The sequence below is a fragment of the Panthera tigris genome, chromosome B4, assembly GCF_018350195.1.
Source record: "Panthera tigris isolate Pti1 chromosome B4, P.tigris_Pti1_mat1.1, whole genome shotgun sequence".
Taxonomy (NCBI): Eukaryota; Metazoa; Chordata; class Mammalia; order Carnivora; family Felidae; genus Panthera; species Panthera tigris.
The window spans coordinates 29,848,052-29,867,967 of NC_056666.1; the positions used below are offsets into that span (position 1 = coordinate 29,848,052).

The window sequence follows — 19,916 nt, forward strand, 5'->3', positions numbered from 1 at the left end:
ACATTTCAGTGAAGTGGCATAAAAACCTTTTGTTTACTTCAGGGATTCATACTGCTGTTGAAATCATACCATTCGCTCCTCAAACATTTAAGGAGAGGGCATCGAGTTCAGAACATGAGCTTATTAAAAAAAAAAAAAAAAAAAAAAAAAAAAGAACATGAGCTTATAATGGTGAGCGTTTTTGTTTCGGTGGAGGGAAGTTGGTGACTGGCAATTACTCATTTATAACACAAATAAGTCTTAGATACTTGGGTGAAAGAGAGGGAAGGTTCCCAGATTCCTGCCCTCTAGTCAGTGAGGGAAAAAGTAAAGTAAACAATAAATCTCAGTACAGAGTAGAGAGACTGCATTATATATGCTCAATCAATTCTAGACTTCAGGGAAAAAATTGGGGTGATGCAGGCAGCAACTGGTGGCAGATAGCACAGGGTCCAGAAGTACCTCTGTAGCTTTGACATTAAAAAGTGACCTGGACAATGTTAAGCAAGTTAATTAGCCATCCCAAGCCTTAGTCTTCTCGTCTTGCCAGCAAAAACACTAAGGCTTACTCTATTTAGTTACAACCCATGGTTATTATGAGGATCATAATGAAGCATTCGTACACACATTAACCATAAGAATGTGACCCTAATATTTTTTTCTCTTAGTCACTTGGGTAATTGGTGTGTGTGTGTGTGTGCGTGTGTGTGAGTGGACCTGGATTTTAACTCTTCTGAAGGAGGGACAGAAACTTTCATTTTAAATTCACCTGGCTCTTACATACAGTGTCTAATCTTTAGCAGATACTCAGTATATATCTGTTGGATTTAAACTCAATGCTGTGTCTGTCCACCATTGTTGGCAAGATCTGAAACCCCTTTCTTCCAAACAAAAGCCAACTGCCTGTCATTAAAGGCAAAGTTAGTGTTTGGCCAACTAACTTGTGCATGTAAGCTAGGAATGTGATTATTTTTATCTTGGCGTTTATAACTGCAACTAGTATAACTACTCATAAACTTTCCAGTCCTTTGAAAAGCCCACTACTTGAGGCTGGAGTCCACTGAACAATGAGTTTCATGGGCTAGGTTGACGCTGTGTGAAGTATTCCTTTTCACTTATTTCTCAGATGACCTCTCAAGTAACTTAGTATGTGTCCTTCCTCCCACAAGTCACCCCAAAGGACAGTAGGACTTCCATAAATTTTTTTTCACAATGTCTATCAGGCTCTCAACCTCACGCAAACCTTTTATTTTAGAGCTAAGTTAATTGCAAACATGATGTCCACAGGATGTTTATGTATTGGCTGTTTATGTATCTGGTATCTTAGACTTTTCCCATACCCTTCCTGTATTTTCTAAAAAGGAACAACATCAACATTTCACTGCATAACTATAGGTCTCTACGGTTTTACCAAATTAACGTGTGGGCTTTATAAGACGTTGGAATTATAGCTGTATGTGGCTAGGAAATGCATGCAGATTTCAGGCCTTTGGTGAATTTTGTGGGTTTTTTTGTCTATGGTGTCTGAGAAACAGCCTCGTAAGTGAGCCTCCTGGCAGGAGTACTAGAGCTCTGCACCAAGGCAAAAATCGCATCACCCCTTTCTAGATGCAGTGATCTCAGTTATGACACATACATCTTTCAGGTCTATCAGGAGTTTAAAGAGATTTTCAAGCCTAAAAGACCAAAAAGCATATTAAACGTCATGTACAGGTAAAGTGTATTTACTTGTTTCAGAAGCTGTTGTTCCACTCTTCCTGTTAAGTTTTATCTGCATTAGTGGGGAGATCCCTAACTGACTCAAGATAAACACACATTTGTACTCCAAAGGCATCTGTCTATTCCAGCACAAACAAAAAGACTTGTTTATTATTAGTTTTCCAGTAAGTCATGACTTTAATTTTTCTCCCTCCTCCTAAAAGCTTGGTTTCAAAAACAAACACAAGGATGAATTTCTGGAAACTAAAGACTTGCAGATGAGGGCAACCGTCTAAATCAGCTTCTTGGCCTATAAACTCTGACAGCATCCTTTTATACTGACCATGTATTTCTCAGGGAGCTAGGTGGGCCTGTCACATTAATGAGAATTTCATGTGCTGATGGCAAATCTGCAAGTGCAGGTGTCCAAGAAAACTCGTCCACTTGGCATGAACAATCCAGCGAGGAGCTGATGGGATTATTGAGATTAAAGTCAGTCACCGCCTAAGGTTATAAGGAATGCTGCCCCGGAGACGAGAAAGGAGAGAAAGAACAGACTGCCTAGGTACAGCTGGCCATCAGAAAGTGTGTGTCAACAGTTAGTCTCTGAAAGGATGCCAATCATTCCTGAGAAGAGATGAAATGAACATCACGATTGAATATTTGGTCAACTGCGTTTTCCCTGTTGGAAGCTTATCGTTCATCCAGGAAGTGTATACTGATTCTTTTTGAAGATCACTGAGAAAGGGGGACAAGAAAAGCCTTGAAATAATGCATTTTCAAAAATTACTCTCTAAGAAAATCATTTGCATTTACAATTCACAAGGAACGTTCTGTAGTTTTGGACTGACTGATTCCGTGTTGGAGCTGGGCAATGAAAACAAGGAGAGGCGAAATGTTATATAATGATTAGTGATTTCCAGGCTCCCCTTAGAAGAAAGGGAAAAAGCATGACATCATTCTGTGTTCTGAAGATATGCTGCTTTGCCATCCAAATGCAGGCTGAAAAAAAAATCTATATTAATTTCATGCATTTCAGCCTGGGTCACACAATGGGAAAAATGCATGTGCATGACTACTTTCAAACCACAGGAGAATGAGCACAGATGTTACACTAAGCATATCATGTTATTCGTCCCCTAGCACTGCCTAAAGTCCTTAACATAATGGAAGCTATGACTTGCATTTATCCACTGGAACCATTCTTAACACGTGGTTGGATACATCTATTTCAACCATACACTTGGAGGTGACAAGAGGTGAAATGCTTTCTTGGGGAACATGGCCACACTGCTGTGTGTGTGTGTGTGTGTGTGTGTGTGTGTGTGTGTGTGTGTGTGTAAGGGGCACTTCTTGACAGAAAAACATGGAGCTAAGGCACATATTTGGAAATGTTAAAAAAAGCATCCCTTTCATATACCCTTGCAAGTTTTTGGAGCAGAAAGAATCCTATCCCATTGTTACTATAATTTTAGACGCAAAGTTAAGGATAAGAACACATCACTTTGCATGGTTTTACTAAAACTGTCAGTATTTAAAAAGAAATCAAATGAACTGCTTCATAACATTTGAATTACTTTTGATAAAAAGATTTTAATTAAGATGAATTCTATATGAGACACATGAATATTCTAAGTCTAGACACTTCAAAGAAAGATAAGTAGATAAACAGATGTTAACGTAAATTCTTCTTGAAACCGCAAAGTTCTTAGGCTAAGGGGACTGGATTATTGTATTACAGGAATTAATAATCACAGTTGAATTTCAGCATATACAGGATGAACCCCAAATTGCCTATTCCTGCCTCCTTTTCCTTTTTGTCCTACTGCCCAGAAAACACAGGAATGTGCAGATGGAGATCACGTAAGATGCCTTCCACGTTTGTCGCAATAAAGAAGATTCATTTATTTCCTAGTGGTTGATTGAGAGGAAATACCATATTGAATGTACAAATGTATTGACTGGTTTTTCTTTCCATGGAAATTGAATTGTTAAGTAAATGAATTCTTGCTGTCTTGGCATTGGAGCTTTCTAAATAAATTAGAGCCTCCTTATTGCAATATTTGGAAACATAAGTTAAAACTACAGAAATAGTATAATGTGTGTGTGATAGAATGTTGCTGATTGAGAGTAGCAATGACTAGCCTGGATTTTTAAAATAAGGTTTAAATAATTAGCCCATGAAAATCCTACGTGCTATACCTTCATTTTTTAAGACTAGGAACATAAAAAAGAGCTATTATCTCTTCTTCCTGTGAGCGTGGTGTCTCTCCTAAAATATAAAAGAACATTTTCTTCAGTATTTCATATTTCATAATTTGCTAGTTTCTTTTTATTATCACAGGTACTCCCCACTGCAAATTTTAGATTTCATTTCCAGATTCTCAAACTAAAAGCTCTGTCAGATTTCTTGCACTTTCTGTAGCTATTAGCCTGCGTGTCTCCCTGGGTCTTAGTCTTTCTCTCCTCTGAGATGGATCTATCTGCATCAACTTTAGCCCAAAGTAAATATATCAAGTCTTGGAGGCATAAGACAACTGTAATGTCCTTCTTCATACAGCTTCATCCAGGTTCCCTGGGGCCGCTTTTTTTCCCTGTCACTTTTCTGGGCTAGTATTATGGCCTATAACATCCTCAGAATTGAATGTGGTATTTGTCTTCTTAAGGAAAGAAAAAAAGACTGAGTATTGGCAGGACTTTAAGGTGTGAACAGTCCGTAATGGTAGGTAAGCTTATGCCTTACAGATATTTTCTTCAAAGATTGGGGAGACACGAACGATGAACTCTCTGGGCCTCATCTTATCTTCCCTGGTGGGCTGCACATCCCTGTGAGCTAGTACAAAAGAACCAAGGAAGACAGGCCTCACTAGTGAAGTTTCTATGTGAAATCCTCAGATAAACTTCATGGTGAAACCAACCTAAACAATTACTTGATCGAAGAAGAGAAAATGTTTTGAATTGAGAATACATTTTTGCTATGTGCTGCCTCACATGGTAATCAGGAGTATTTAAAATGAATTTCACTTATGTTTCATATATTTATGTTTTCATTTAGGCAAAGCCCAGGGCACCAGCTGATAGAGTAAATTTATTTCTAATAGAATCACAGAATCTTAAATGCTTGAAAAGACTTCAGAAGCTGTCTGGTCCAATCATCCATCCCCTGAAGAATTCTATCAATAGATAGTCCTTCTCAGGCCTGCTCAAAGAATAAAGGAGCTGATTTATTTTTCTGCTAAATCCTGAAAATGTAGTCAGAAATTTAAAGCATTAGAATTGTGAGAAAACAAAACTTTGGTAAAAGTAAGACTTCACTATTCTGAAGAAAGGCAATTCTAAGAGTGTCATAAATACAGTTTTAACCCCTTAAGGCAAAGAGAGCTTAAAAAAAAAAACCCTGCATGTCACATGCATGAGTACATATGTGATTATTCTGAGTCATAATGTGTGCAATTAGTTTCACATGCTTACTCCGTTCAATAGCTGGAAATATGAAAGCATAATGCATTTTATTACTATTGGGATTTATAGAGCATTTTTGATTTAATCTGCTTTCCTCTCTTTATCTGAACACAGAATTAAGTGAAATTCGAAAGCTTCGGGGAGGGCAGTGGAAGTGGAGAAAGGAAATAAATATGAGTATCTGTCTGTCTTGTAGGTCAGCATCCCAAATTGTTATTGTGATGCTGATCAAAATTGCCTTTTTGATGCAGAGCTTTCAAATGGTGCATTAAATGAGAAATATAAGAGGGTCTGGAATGTCCATCTGCATCCAGGCTTTGGAATTTGCAGGGTGTACCTTTTCCATCTTTGGAGGAGGTTGCTGTGAACGTGCTAGGTAAGTTTTAAACTGTGGGTTGTGCCAATTCTGAAGAACACACATTTTTTGCTCCAGGGCTTTCAAATTACGATATGAAAGTTATTTAAAGCTTAGGAGTTCGTGTGTTACATTACACGCTGCATAAACGTAGCCATTGCTCCTAAATGCGAACATTAATGCACTCTGTAAAAGGTACAATAATTACCACCGGGACAGAAATCAACAAACCCCACCAAAGGAATTTCTTAAAACTGCTATCATAAAATCTGTGCATGTTATGGATTTCATTAACATTTTACTCCCTGAGGATTCCCAATTGTATAATAACAGAAGTTCTTTAAATTTTAAATACCACAGACAGGAACAGCCTTTCACCCAAAACAGATGTGAAACCATCAACCTTGCCTTCTTATTGGTCCACAGATATGAAACTGGTTGGAATTGATAGCTCTTAATGTGTTGTTGTTTAGGTTACAAAATTGGAAACTTAATAGTATTTTTCCCATGAAAAGATAAGTTAATAAGCAATAGACAAGTTTTTCAAACACAGCTCCTTATTCTTGATTACCATGGAAGTGAAAACACACACACACACACACACACACACACACACACACGTTTGATTTACATACTGCAAAAAAATTAAAATACGTTGGCAAAGGTCAGTGACACATAATGTCCAGGTGTGGAGGGGCTCATTTCAGTCTTATTTTTCCTATATCTTGTCAACAATGACTTGTGATTTTATCCTTGTGTTTCCTTTTCATAATCCAATCCTTATCAGTGCATTTTGAGACCCAAGCTACAGTATTTTGAAATCACATCTGTATTTATTTAGCTAAAAACAGTTCACGTTTAAAAGCTAAAAATAGTGAAGCTTAAGATAAATAAACCAGGAGGTTTATGATGCTGTTTTCCTGCATAAGGTAAACAGATGCATCTGTATTTTTGGAAAACAAAAGAGCTACGGTTCTATTCAAATGATTATCTATGATAAGCAATTGAAATGTGACAAAAAACAGCCAAGCAACCAGTTTACCTTTCCTTTGTGATCAACCTTATTAATGGTGATTACCCTTATTATTTAAAAAATGACTTGATTAGGACTTGGGGCATCTTCTATACCGATGGTTTTCAATGGAGGGGGATTTTTGTCCCCAGTAGGACATTGTACAATACCTACAGAGATTTTTGGCTGTCATAATTGAGGTGTGTGTGTGTGTGTGTGTTACTGACTTCTAGTGGGTGGAGGCCAGAGGTACTGCTAGATATCTTACAATGCACAGATAGCCTCCACAATAAAGAGTTATCTAATCTAGGGGAGCATGGGCAACTCAGTTGGTTAAGCATCCGACTTTGGCTCAGGTCATGATCTCACGGTTCATGAGTTCAAGCCCTGCATCGGGCTCTGTGCTCCAAGCCTGGAGCCTGCTTCGGATTCTGCCCCTCCCTGCTCATGCTCTTTCTCTCTCTCCCTCTCTCTCTCTCTCTCTGTCTGTCAAAAATAAATAAACATTAAAAAAATTAAAGAATTATCTAATCTAAAACATCAGTATTGTTTAGATCAAGAAACTCTGGTCGGGACAGAGTCCAGTCATTGGCCAAAGGTAAAGCTTTGGCAATGACTGCTCAATTTGATAGACATCCTTTACCAATCAGTAACTAAGCAGGAATATGCTGGGACTTAAATGTGCTTACCTGGTCTTCACGATGTCACCTTCAAGAAGGACCCAAATTCATCTTTGTACAGTATTACAACTGAGTAGCAACAAAGAAGGGGCAGCAAGGATGCTAAGATTCTAGTCCAGGGTCTGGGTCATTAACTTGCTATGTGGTCTTGGAAATCACTTAACCTCTTAACTCAAGCAAAATAAGGAATTTAGATAAAATGATGTTTGCATCTGCTTTTAGCCTTATACTTAAAGCTGAGCTATCCTGGAAAGAAAACAATTCTCCTCTAGAATATAACTATGAATATTGGTTCCAAATAGACATAAAACAATTAAGAAACCAAAACCATAAACAAATGAAATGTGTGTGGTATGCAAATTAATCTATGTGAAGTGTAGTTCTACCTGAATAGTTGTGTTTTTTTTCAATATTGTCTTTCCAGTGATTTCATCATAAAAATCTAAGAGGTTTCTTTAAATGTCACACATTCTCTTTGGGGTGTGTTGACATGAAATACTAATTAGCAAAATCATTTGACTGATTTTTAAAACTGAATTAAGTGGTTGATTTGATCAAAACAGTTAAAATGATCTTGGTATTTTGTAGATGACAAAACAGTCAGGTAAAAATATCTTAAATAATTATGCCACACGTTTATTCCATGTTCCCCAAATCATAACCTCCTTTAATGCAGCAACAAGTTCTGACTTTAACCCATCCCTGTACATGTTTTCTGTAAGTATTTCCTTCAAATGACTTTCAACAACTTGAGAAAACAAGGTACAAGAGAAAGCAAAGGAAAAGTTCCTCCAGAGAGGAATTTTGGGAACAGAGACTTCCTGGGTGGAACCTAGTCAGAGAAAACAGCCCTGTGATAGGATGTAAAGCATTCATTTTATCAGGAAGTAGAGGTCCCTGCAGAAACAGGGTAAGATAATGAAAGACTTATCTTGGGGGAATTTTTTTTAAAGCAATTTTTCTCCCTTCCAGATCAATGTTTTAGCTAAAACAGCATATTAATATTAGTTGCACCACAGACACACACACACACACACACACAGGCAGCACACCTGGGGAATAAACATTCAGTCAAACAGCTATATTTTCCCTAAATTTGCCAACACTATATTTTACATGTCTCATTCCACATTTGGGTAACCCAGTGAGCTATTTTTGTCAGTTCTCTAGTTACACATTTATAAAGGATCATTTTATTGCGATTTCAGCAATTTACTAATGATCTGAATGAGATAATGTACCCTCTAAAGTGTCTGGTTTATAAGCAGACCGTTTACAGTCAGGATAACGTGGCTCAATATATGTTCTGGACCAGTCAATTCGGCAAATGGAACCAATTATGAATACAGCATTACAGATTATAAACCTGCTAAAAACTAGCAATTGTATGAAAACGTCAAAAACTATTTCATCCACGATACCTGTTCCATACTCAACACATTATTATGAGAACAAAAGATTTTTCCATAAATTTTAGAAGAAAATTATACATGAAGCCTGTTAAAATAAATGATATTCTAAGGCTTTACGATAAATGATTTCAGTTTCTATCCTAATTTTGGGAGACAAGTAACTTTAAAGATAAAAACAAGGATTCCAAATAAATTCTTTTAACTGAATGAGGAGCACTAACTTTTCCCACCTAAGATTTCCTAAAAATGTGTAATAATTCCATGTCTCAGAGGGAATATTTCCAAGAATTCATGAGTTACTTCATTCCATTTGTTACTATTCCAATACAGGGCATCCAGCTGGCCCCTTCTTAGCTCCTGAAATCAAGCCCATGCCTTTAAATTGCCTTTTGTCTCCATTATCAGCAAGTCATAACTGTTAATTCCATGTTTTAATGATGACTGAGCCACTCTGGAAGTTGCTGGTAGCTCCAACTCACAGCCCTGGAGAGATGTTGGGAAGCCTTTGGGCAATAAGCCAGGAAGGACCTCCTGGCCTAGAGGAAAGACCCTTGGCCTGGGGATTATAGGAACTTGGCTATTTGAATGACTGTCTCTCCTCCAGGACCTGTGGGGCCTTACGACCTCACCGGACTTTGTGGTTTTCCTCTGTAGAGTCGGCGTGAGAGAATTGCTCAGTTTACTGCATTTGAGAATTTGAGAGTGTAAGGTGAAAAACTCACAGTTCGAATGGCCAAAGAGCTATGGAAAAGCCAGCTGCACGCTGGGCCTGGGTCAGGTCCAGCCACAAGTGGTGACTCACCAGCTGCTGTCTGCCTTCATGATCTCTCTGTGCCTACTGACTCCATTCTCACGTGTGAGAAAGGAAGTCCACTTCCATTGTGTAAGCCCGATTTTCCCCACAAGTTGCATCTTTTCTGCAAGTTGGGACTCATGAACCATTTAACTTCTTTGAGCCTCTGTTTTCTCACATGAAGTTGAGGATGTAAATCTTTGGCCTATTTAACTTACATTCTAAGACTAAACTGGGATGTGTACAAAAAGGTGCTTTAAAAAAGGAAAAGTAGGGAGCCTGGGTGGCTTAGTCGGTCGAGCAGCTGACTCTTGACTTCGGCTCACTTCAAGATCCCAGGGTCATGGGATCAAGCCCTGCGTCAGGCTCCACACTGAACATGGAGCCTGCTTCAGATTCTCTTTCTCTTTCCCTCTGCCCCTCTCTGCCACTTGCATTTTCTCTTTCTCTCTCTCTCAAAATAAAATAAAATTAAAGATAAATAAATAAAAGAAAAAAGAAAAAGTGCAATAGGAACATAAAGTTTTGTTGTTAGAGCATGTCTTACAATTAATTTTATTATTTATTTATTTATTTAAATTTTTGAGAGAAAGAATGAGAGTGCAAGTGGGGGGAGGGGCAGAGAGACAGAGAGAATCCCTAGCACGTTCCATGCCTAGAGCATAGCCCAACACAGTGCTTGATCTCAAAACCATGAGATCATGACCTGAGCCAAAATGAAGAGTCGGACGCTTAATCGACTGAGCCACCCAGCACCCCAATCTTATAACTAATTTTAAAATCCACAAAACAACCCTAAGGCCTGGCCTGATCAGTTTCACATGTTGAACATTAACAAGGGCATTTACTTTCTTTGACACTATGATTGTAAGTGAGTGAACACGACTGAGGGTGTGTGGTGTGTGGTATTGTGGGTGTGTAATGACTCAGTTCAGATTACCTACTTTCCACACTAAGGCCTTTTGTTGCTGATGTCTGCTTTCAAAGTTCCTTCAGTTAGAAAATGTGGAATATTATCCAACAGGAACATACATAAGGCAAAAGGAAAATATAGAATCAAGCCTCCTCATAAAGTTAGTGCTAGCTTCTCTCTTCTGGAACTTTCCTTCTCCTCATTCCTCAGAATGAACATCTGTACTAGTAAATAGAGAGAGGTAGTGGAGAGAGAAGACGATTTTGCTCTGGGGGCTCGGTGATGTATTCTCAGAGCTACAGAGTATCTTTGTGGAGGCTTCTTTCTTCTGTGTGATTAATCCATAAAAGGGCTGATTTACCAAACCAAACAGGATGGGGTTTAGGAGCCAGCACTTTCACTTTCTGCTTCTCTGGGATAAGTGACAGCATAAATAATCTAGTACCCAAAAATTTTCCCACAAAAGACAATGCCCCCAAATTTCGAGAAGAGTGGAGTTTCAGCCTGAGTCGGTTTATCAAGCAATTCTATTTCTAAACTCACTGGAGGGTGTGGTAATCGATTAGTCCCTGGTGCCATTTTATTTCTTCGGATCAACAAAGGTCATATCCCATCTAGGCATTATATCTCTTGCCTTTTTTCCCCCTCGTCTCCTGGCATTTTAATCAGGGAAAAGTCACAGTTGTTTTGAGGAGAGCGCTCCCAAGAGCTTTAATTAAAGCGAGAAGGATAAATCTGTTTACAGTGTGGTGAACACTATCATTAATAAAACATTGAAATAATTAATGAATTAAATTCTGCTTTGTGTGTGAATGACTACACTTAGGATCCATGAGAACACGTTTCCGGAGCAGACAGTATGCTACGCACTTAGTATGCACAGAGGAGAAGAAAGCCCAAGACTGAATTTCTCTGAGATTCACAGTATCATGAACTGCGACAGCTTGAATGGAGGAGGCTACCATACCTTTATTTTACAGGGAAAGAAATTCAGCTTCAATGAGGTTAATGGCTTGGGCTCTGATGATATGCTTGAAAATTAAGAATTTTTATAACACCACTGATATACGGAGTCTTTACTTTGAATCCTTTATTGTTTAACCAGAAACAAAAGGAAGAAAAAGACTAAATGAATAATAAGATAAGCAGCTCCAAGAAACAGGACAGAGTGGAATACTCTGAAAAACATGGGCAAATTTCAAAGTGTGATTAAACTCTGCTGTTGACCATTAGGAGGTTTTAGCTGCTCAGGATATGAAGTGGCCTTTTGAGCAGGATGTGACCATGTGCAAAGCTCCGAGTGGGGACTTCCCTTATGCCCCTTCCCACTAAATTGCCTCTTGACTTGTTTTTAAGCTTTCTGGCAGACAACAGATCTCACAGGAAGCACCAATGTAGACGTTCATACCCACGGTTAACGACGCATTGTTTTTTTTATGTCACTCAGTAATTTCCTAGAGAAAACAATGGCAACCAAAGACTGTTCCTGTCTTGAAGGAAAGTCAGCTTCCAACACTGTCTTATTAATTTAACACATGCAAGTGTTTGTTCTTGTTGCTACAGCAACATGTTTTGTGGGGGTATATCTCATGCAAAATGTGAAAAAGCAGAAAAAGAAAACAAATACCAACCGCATACTGATGTGCATATAAATAGAAATGTCTGTGCGCTAATGCTCCTGTGATTGGAGGTACGCGCCTCTTGCCCTCAGCCTCAATTATGCTTTACTTGGTGGTTAATGTAAAACATCTACCCAATGAAAACAACAAGCCAACCACTTCCAAGGAGTTTCAGAAAAGCTGGAAACATACAAAATTATTCATAATTAGGTGATGGGTGAATGATAAGAGCTCCCATCATGAGGGAAAAGATACAACAAACATGTAAATGAGTCCAGTGAGCTCCAGAAGGAGCAAAAGATAATCTTACCTCAAGGTGAACTGATGCTGAGTCTCTCTGATATTCATCGTCCATAGGGATGGAGGCATAAGGGCATTGAATGCTAGATTTAGAAAGAGTAAGCACCCGACTCATCTCCGTGTGTCCTCTCACAAGGAAAGGCATGAAGGGAATTATGTCCCAAGATATACCTGAATTCATATGAAAGGTAACAAATGATAAAGACAGAGGAGACTGAAGTGTAAAGAAGCAGGTGTTGGGAGTTTGGCAGACCCTGATTCCAAACCCAGTCATTCACTGTGATCTTGGGCATTTACTAATCTCTCCGAACCTCAGGGTCCTCCTTTGTAAAATGAGGATAATAGCACTTCCTTCACAGGATTACTGTGAGGATGAAATACAAATATGTCAAGTACTCAGCAGAAGTGGGGCCCCATAGTAAACCCTCAAAAAATGGTAACTATTCTACGAATGGCACAATTGTCATTCATGCTGTTCACCAAATTTCTAGCTCTCCTCCATCCAGCATGAAGTGAATTGCTACCCCTCAGAAGCTAAGTGTGGCCATGGGATGTGCTTTGGCAATGAAAATGGGTGAAAGCGCTCTTTGAGGGGACCATAAGAGTTAGCACAATGGCTGTGCTCTCTTTTTCCCTTTGCTTGCTTGGTGACCAGCAATATTTGAGATGACAGCTGTCCCCTCTGTCCAGGTCCTGGTGTTAGAAGATGTGGAACAGGGGCGCCTGGGTGGCGCAGTTGGTTAAGCGTCGGACTTCAGCCAGGTCACGATCTCGCGGTCCCTGAGTTCGAGTCCTGCGTCAGGCTCTGGGCTGATGGCTCGGAGCCTGGAGCCTATTTCCGATTCTGTGTCTCCCTCTCTCTCTGCCCCTCCCCCGTTCATGCTCTGTCTCTCTCTGTCTCAAAAATAAATAAAAAACGTTGAAAAAAAATTTAAAAAAAAGAAGATGTGGAACAGACCCCCAGCTGACCGATGGAGAGTAGCTTGAGTAATAAGTAAACCTTGTTTGAGAGATTTTGGTTACGTAGCTTCTCCTAACCATTGCTTTCTATGCTTTGATAGAAAGAGTCGGACCATTTCAGATTTTTTTTTCCTTTTGCCTAGCTCCTGAGAAGGATGTAAATCCTGTCTTGTTGACAAATGCTTTGTGAGAGCCCATCTTGTCTCAATGTTTCTACTGACACAGAATTGTCTTGCACAGAAGAATTGCTACAGTTGCAATTTCAGAAGTCTTGCAAGCCCAACACTGTCCCTAAATTATTGAGCACTTTCCACATTACCAAGAATAGGACCACGTTACCATGCAAACATGCTTAGCACTGCAAAATGCAAGCTTTCCTCTGGAGACACGTCTGTCAATCATACTGAACTGCCTGTTGGTTTGGGGATGTGAAAAAACAAGTTACCAAGAGCTATTTTGACATAGGCAAATTCATTTAACTTCTGACTTAATCTAGAGCTGGATTCAGCAATCCTTAGGTAAAAATCTCATCTTTTCTCACCGTCTACACATTTCTCAGTGTTATCATTTAGAGGTTAGCAGGAGTTCAGTCTCCTGTAATAGGCCATTTCACTTTAAGTGTATGTTAAACTAATATTGACCTTTACAAAGTAAAACAAAATCTGGGATTTGTGCTCAAAAGACTGAAACAGCAATGAATATAGAAAGTAGGGGATTAATCATCTTGCTTTTTTTCTTGCTTAGAAACTCTCTCTGGGAATTAGTCATTTTTATATATCTTGCAATGTATGTAAGACAAGCTTTGCCTACTCTATGAAAATGAAGCCTGTATCCTTCAGCAAATAACTTTGTATAATTTGCCCACAGTTTAACCCACACAGCCAGATACCCAATGTTTCATTTGACAGTGGGTGAAAAACTCAAGAACATGAGCATCAGGTCTTGAGTGGGCGTATCCAGACATCAAGGTTGGCCAGGCTTAGGTATTAGGATTGGTGCCAGGGATGAGTTGGGGCAAGGGAGTCATGGTGCAGAAGAGGAGAGTCTGTCAGGGATGTAAGGGTAATGGTAAGGAAGGGGGTATCAGGGCAAAGGGAGGGAAGCAGAAGCAACGTCATAATAAGGATACAAATGTGTCCATTTCAGACATACATGTGTATATACACAGCCCACAAAGACCAGTGCCCTTGATCTGCTCCCACTGCTTTCTTGGGCATGTGCTATGTACACTTGTATGGAAAAGCAAACCTCAGCTCCTTTCTTTCCTTCTTCTACTCTGAACAAATAAGAAGCCTTGTACTTTGATATAACTATTTCATGCAAGTCTACTGGTTGAGCCAATATATTTCATCAAGGAAACAAAAATCTGTTGAAGGAGGAAGTATACAAATATAAAATGTGTAGTTGTTAGGAAAAATCAGATCTTTTAGTTGTTACCAAAGTGAGACAATTGGGCATTCTCTGAAGAGTTAAAAAAAAAAAAAAAAGAATTTTAAGGACATCAACCAGGCCTGCTTTTCTTAGACTGCAGTGACCTGATGGTTCTGCAGGGTGATGCCACTTGGTGCCCATTCCTTTTGTCTTCTCACCTGCAGGCATCAGGCATTGCACTGCTTTTTTTCAACACCTTTTCTAGATGACCAAAATCTTCCACCCTAAAGATGCCACATCTCCTGCTACATACCTGTATCCACTCTCTGTAGGAATCTTCTCCGGGAGTCCACCCATTCTCAGGGTAGTTGAGGCGAGAGCGTTCTGCAGACCAGTTAGTGCTATACTGGGAAGAAGCTGTGATTTGGTCAGAATGAATCTCCCCTGATTCCATGCCCAGAGCTTCCATACATTTGAAATCTAGAGGGGAAAAAATGGCCCAAAGTCATGAAAACATAGGGGACCTGAAAGGCAGATTCTTTTTATAATCTCGCAAACTAAAACATTCATGTTGACATTCACACAAAATCTTACAGAAGATGACAGTGGGGGACTTATTGAGATGTGGTACTGATACGTGGGAATAAATTCATGGCAGTAATTTTTAAAAACAGGGTTCTGAAGATCTTGTAGTGGATTAATTATTTTCCTAACTGGACCTAGGTTGACAGAAATACTATTAGAAATCTATTAGGGGGTGCTTGGGTGGCTCAGTCAGTTGAGGGTCCCGACTCTTGGTTTTGGCTCAGCTCATGATCTCATGGTTCATGAGTTTAAGCCCCACATCAGACTGTGCTGGCAGTGCAGACCTTGCTTGCAGTTCTGTCTCTGCCCCTCCCCCCACTTGCTCTGACTCTGTTGTTCTCAAAATAAATAAATATACTTTAAAAAAATTACTAGGAAATGATGGCACTTTTGATTTATTTTCAAAGTTCATACGAGTACACACCAAAAGTTTTAGTATTTTCTCTAAGATCCAGTAAAAGTGAAAAAAGATTCTATGTCTGTTTATAATCCATATTTGGTGAATAGTAGACCTTAATTCTCTGTCTTTCAGATTTCTTTGTAGTTGGCACCTGGGCCACTTCTCCCTGATTCCCTTTGTTCTCATGCCTCCTGCCCTGGCCTTGTCATGATTATTAACATCATTAGTTTATATTATTAAAACACGAGCGTATCCATCAGAAGTAAACCACAGTATCATATGGTCCCAAGGAGGACCACAGTTTTACAACATAAAATGATAATGCTCACAATGATGACTATGAATCATGAAAGCATGTATTCCATTAGGCCTCATATACTCAGTGAAACAATGAAATATGACATTGATATGAAATATGACATAGAGAAATAAATAATCAACTTTAAGAAATGTGAATCTAAAAGTACTAACATGGGGAAAAAAAGCTTTAGAGATTAAGGATTCTCAATCATCAAGAAAAATGCCAACTAACCAAACTTGCACATTTTCTGAATTTTCTATCATAATAGATGAAGTTTTATGGCATAGAAGGTTTTCTTTCACTGGTTTCATACTTTTAAGCTTAGATTTGTTATTTGTAATATAGAAATATTTATAGGGGTGCCTGGGTGGCTCAGCTGGTTGAACATCCACCTCTAGATTTCAGCTCAGGTCATGATCTCATGGTTCATGGGATCCAGCCCTGTGTCGCGCTCTGTGCTGACAGCGTGGAATCTGCTTGGGCCTCTCTCTCTCTCTACTTCTGTCTGCCTCTCCCCCATGTTCTCTCTCTCTCTCTCTCCCTCTCTCTCTCTCTCTCTCTCTATCTCTCTCAATAAACATTTACAAATATTTATAGACACAAACATATATAAATCAATTAATCAAATTAAGCACAAATAAGATCTTGAAATTTAATTGGCCTTTTCATTTTCCAGTAAGATCTGGTAGAAAAGATGTTAGCAGGGGCGCCTGGGTGGCTTGGTCTGTTAAGCGTCCGACTTCGGCTCAGGTCATGATCTCACGGTCCGTGAGTTCGAGCCCCGCGTCAGGCTCTGTGCTGACAGCTCAGAGCCTGGAGCCTGTTTCAGATTCTGCGTCTCCCTCTCTCTCTGCTCCTCCCCTGTTCATGCTCTGTCTCTCTCTGTCTCAAAAATGAATAAACGTTAAAAAAAAAAAATTTAAAAAAGAAAAGATGTTAGCATATCTATGGGGCACCTGGGTGGCTCAGTTGGTTAAGTGTCTGACTTTGGCTTGGGCCATGATCTCATCATTCGTGAGTTTGAGCCCCGCATCAGGCTCTGTGCTGACAGTTCAGAGCCTTGAGCCTGCTTCAGATGCTGTCTCCCTCTCTCTGCCCTTCTCCTGCTCACGCTCTGTTGGTCTGTCTCTCTCAAAGATAAATAAAGCTTAAAAAAAAAAAAAAGAGTGGGATGCCCAACCAGCTGAGCCACCAGGGCACCCATGTGACAAATATTAAAAAAAAAAAAAAAAAAAGATACTAGTATATCTGCAGGAAAGGTCTCCAAACAGCCCCTGTCCTCTTCCCTATGTTACTTTACAACCTGGCAGCTAGACCTGATGAAATACACAATTTATTCATTGTTCTTTCTGGTGTTTTCCTTGGGCCCTTAAAAGAGCTGGACACCACATAAACTTTGAAGAAGGGTTGAGTTAGTTGAGCATTTTAATAAGATGTGAAACATAGTACTTCCTCTTTCTTTTGTGGAAAGCTATAACCGAAATTAAAACATGCTTCTTTTACACGAATATCCGCTTTTATTCACCTAAAAACAAAAAAACAAATGGCTTCCATTGGTGTCTTCACAAACCAATCCACCAGGTGTCATCTATTCTGTAAGACTGCCTTGTCAATAAACTATGGCGGATTTGTTCCTACCCCTTGTGATCAATGCCTGTCCTTTTATGATTCTCAGCCCAGTACACATTCAAGGGTGCCAGATAGGGTCTGGCTATAGTTCGTTGTTTCAGGACACTGTTTTGCCATTTCCCACTTTCTCCCATAATTTCAGAGGCTCACAAGCAGCCTTCTCATCCACAATTTCCTTAAGAAAGCACACCAAACAGTTCTTCCTATTGATATCCATAAAAACCATTTAAAAGAGAAAAATAAATATTTGACATTCCAATTCACAAACCATTTCTTTAGTGTTTCATGTGGCCACAGATGTGTGAGGAGGAATAACATGGAGTGTTTACCACAGGGCTTTGCAGGGTGAATAAATACTGACCTTCTGAGACACTACTCTGCAAAACACTGTAGTTTGCTGAGAAGCCTTCTTTTGCGATTGCACTGTCAGTATAAAAAACCATGGAGAGAATGCCCGAGGAGGAACGGATTCGACCTGGTGTCTTCTGTCCACAGTAACGCCCGATGTGAGGACCAACTAGAAAGGGAGAAATGCAGAGAACATTAAAGTATCTTTTGTTCCACCGCAGATGCAAGAATAACCATTTGCAAACATGGGTCCCGGCAGAACCCAGAAGTGTTTTCTTACCCAAAGCAAGTCTTCCCTGGTTAATTGGTTCACTGTGAACATATTGGATCAGGTTTGTGGAGAGGGATTTAAAGTGTGCTTAGAAGGGCAATAACAGGCATATAACCTCATTCCCCACTGAGCAGGATTGTTTTCAGGAACAGAATCAAAATGCTTGCTTCATCTGCAGTGAATGAGATTTGGGCTGTCAAGTGTCACCTTGACATTCATCTCCAGGACCAAACTGCACACACTGCCCAGTGCTGAAAGATTCCAGCTAGGCTGTGATCACCAAGGGTTCTGGAAGCTGCCTTACTCACTTTCCCCACCCTATGAGGAGATCCAGGGAACTGGTCCCGGATGCAACCAGACCAGTGCCAGGAATCTGATTCAACATTGAGTAACCCCAATTTCCTTCTTCATTCCATCTTTTAGTTCTGGAGCCTTATTATGATGAACATCACAGACAGGGCTCTATCTAATGGATAATTTATAATTGTAACAATTAAAAAAAATTAGAAGCTACAGACACCAATAATTTATACATAATAATAAGTTGTAAACAAAATGAAAAGAAAATGCATCTGACTTTTCTCTGTTTTTTTTCTCTCCCAAACTTAAGAGACATGACCACATTGCACTTAGGTCCTGTGGCTAAAAGATGGCCCAAAGGAGCCATTTGACTGTGCATATCAGGAAAAAAAGTAGTACCTGGGGCAGTGAAAAATTGGGAACACTGATTAATTTGTGATATGTCAAACTGCAACTGGGCTTAAACTGGCCACCCCTTTGTTGAAGTGCTTTTAGATAAACCTTGGCAGTTAGTAATTGCAACTTGCCACATAGATAGTGCACAAGCCCTCTGGGCTTGGAGAATCTCTCCAATTCCCTGTCCAGATCATCAGCAAGGAAAAAAAAAATCCCCTTTTCTCTAGTTTTTTTTTTTTTTTTTTTCCATTGCACATATGGTAAAAACATAGCAGATGGTTTGGGCTTAGAAGGACAATCTGGTGTGGACCATTTTCCCCTCCAAGAAATCCATGGTTCTCTGCATTTCAACTAAGAGTTATTGCTTTGTTCAAGGAAGCACAGTGGGTGGACCCCTCTCTGGAAGGATGGGCCTACAGAAGGGACTCGGTGCGCCAAGGCCCGTGTGTGGAGCTTGGATGCAGAAAGCAGCTGATGAAGACTAGAAGCAGGTTCCAATGTGATTGGAAAAGTGAGTCTCATAAGAACTGATCTCCCTGGAGCCTCACCTACCCACTGAGTTCCTAGTAGGCAGCTGGCTAGTCCAAGCACCCTGCTTTTCCGAGTGCTCAGATCCTTGGCTGACAGGTTTTCAGCTCTTGGCTGGCCCTCTTAAAACAAAGCAAACCTAAAACTACAACTAAACCAAAGTGTTTCCACATTCGAGTTAGTGAAAAATAGTTACTTCGAATATCTGATAACTTCTCCATGCATTCATAGTAATTGATGTGATTGAATTTAAAGAGTTTTCTCTACTGTAACTCCTCATTCTCCAGCAACCAACCATTGTGTGTGTGTGTGTGTGTGTGTGTGTGTGTGTGTGTGTGTGTAGCCTGCTTTATTATGAAGAAAACAAGGACCCTGGCCCATTAGGGGAATTGATACAGATTATCTACAGGGCATGCCATGGTCATGAACAGGGACTCTGTTATGGGAAGAAAATGTTGTTCTATCAGGTTTCCCAGTTGGCAGAAGAGAGCATCTCAGGAGATGAAACTCGCAGTTTTGTTTCTCTTGAGCTTTAATCTGAGCCTCAGCTTCTTCTACAAGTGCTAGTCCTTTGGCAGATTTTCATCATTCTGAATGAATTCAA

At 39.7% G+C, this 19,916-nt stretch overlaps 1 protein-coding gene across 4 annotated transcripts in view; it reads right to left on the minus strand.

Moving 5' to 3' along the window:
* The window catches only part of NRP1 (neuropilin 1), a 138,398-nt gene that overhangs the window by 51,333 nt on the left and 67,149 nt on the right, over positions 1-19,916 (minus strand). For all 4 annotated transcript variants that reach the window (XM_042991401.1, XM_042991400.1, XM_042991399.1 and 1 more), the window contains exons 5-6: positions 17,831-17,986; positions 14,868-15,034 (exon numbers count right to left, since the gene is read on the minus strand). In XM_042991401.1, the coding sequence (XP_042847335.1) occupies positions 14,868-15,034; positions 17,831-17,986 (323 nt within the window). The remainder of the gene's footprint in view (positions 1-14,867; positions 15,035-17,830; positions 17,987-19,916) is intronic.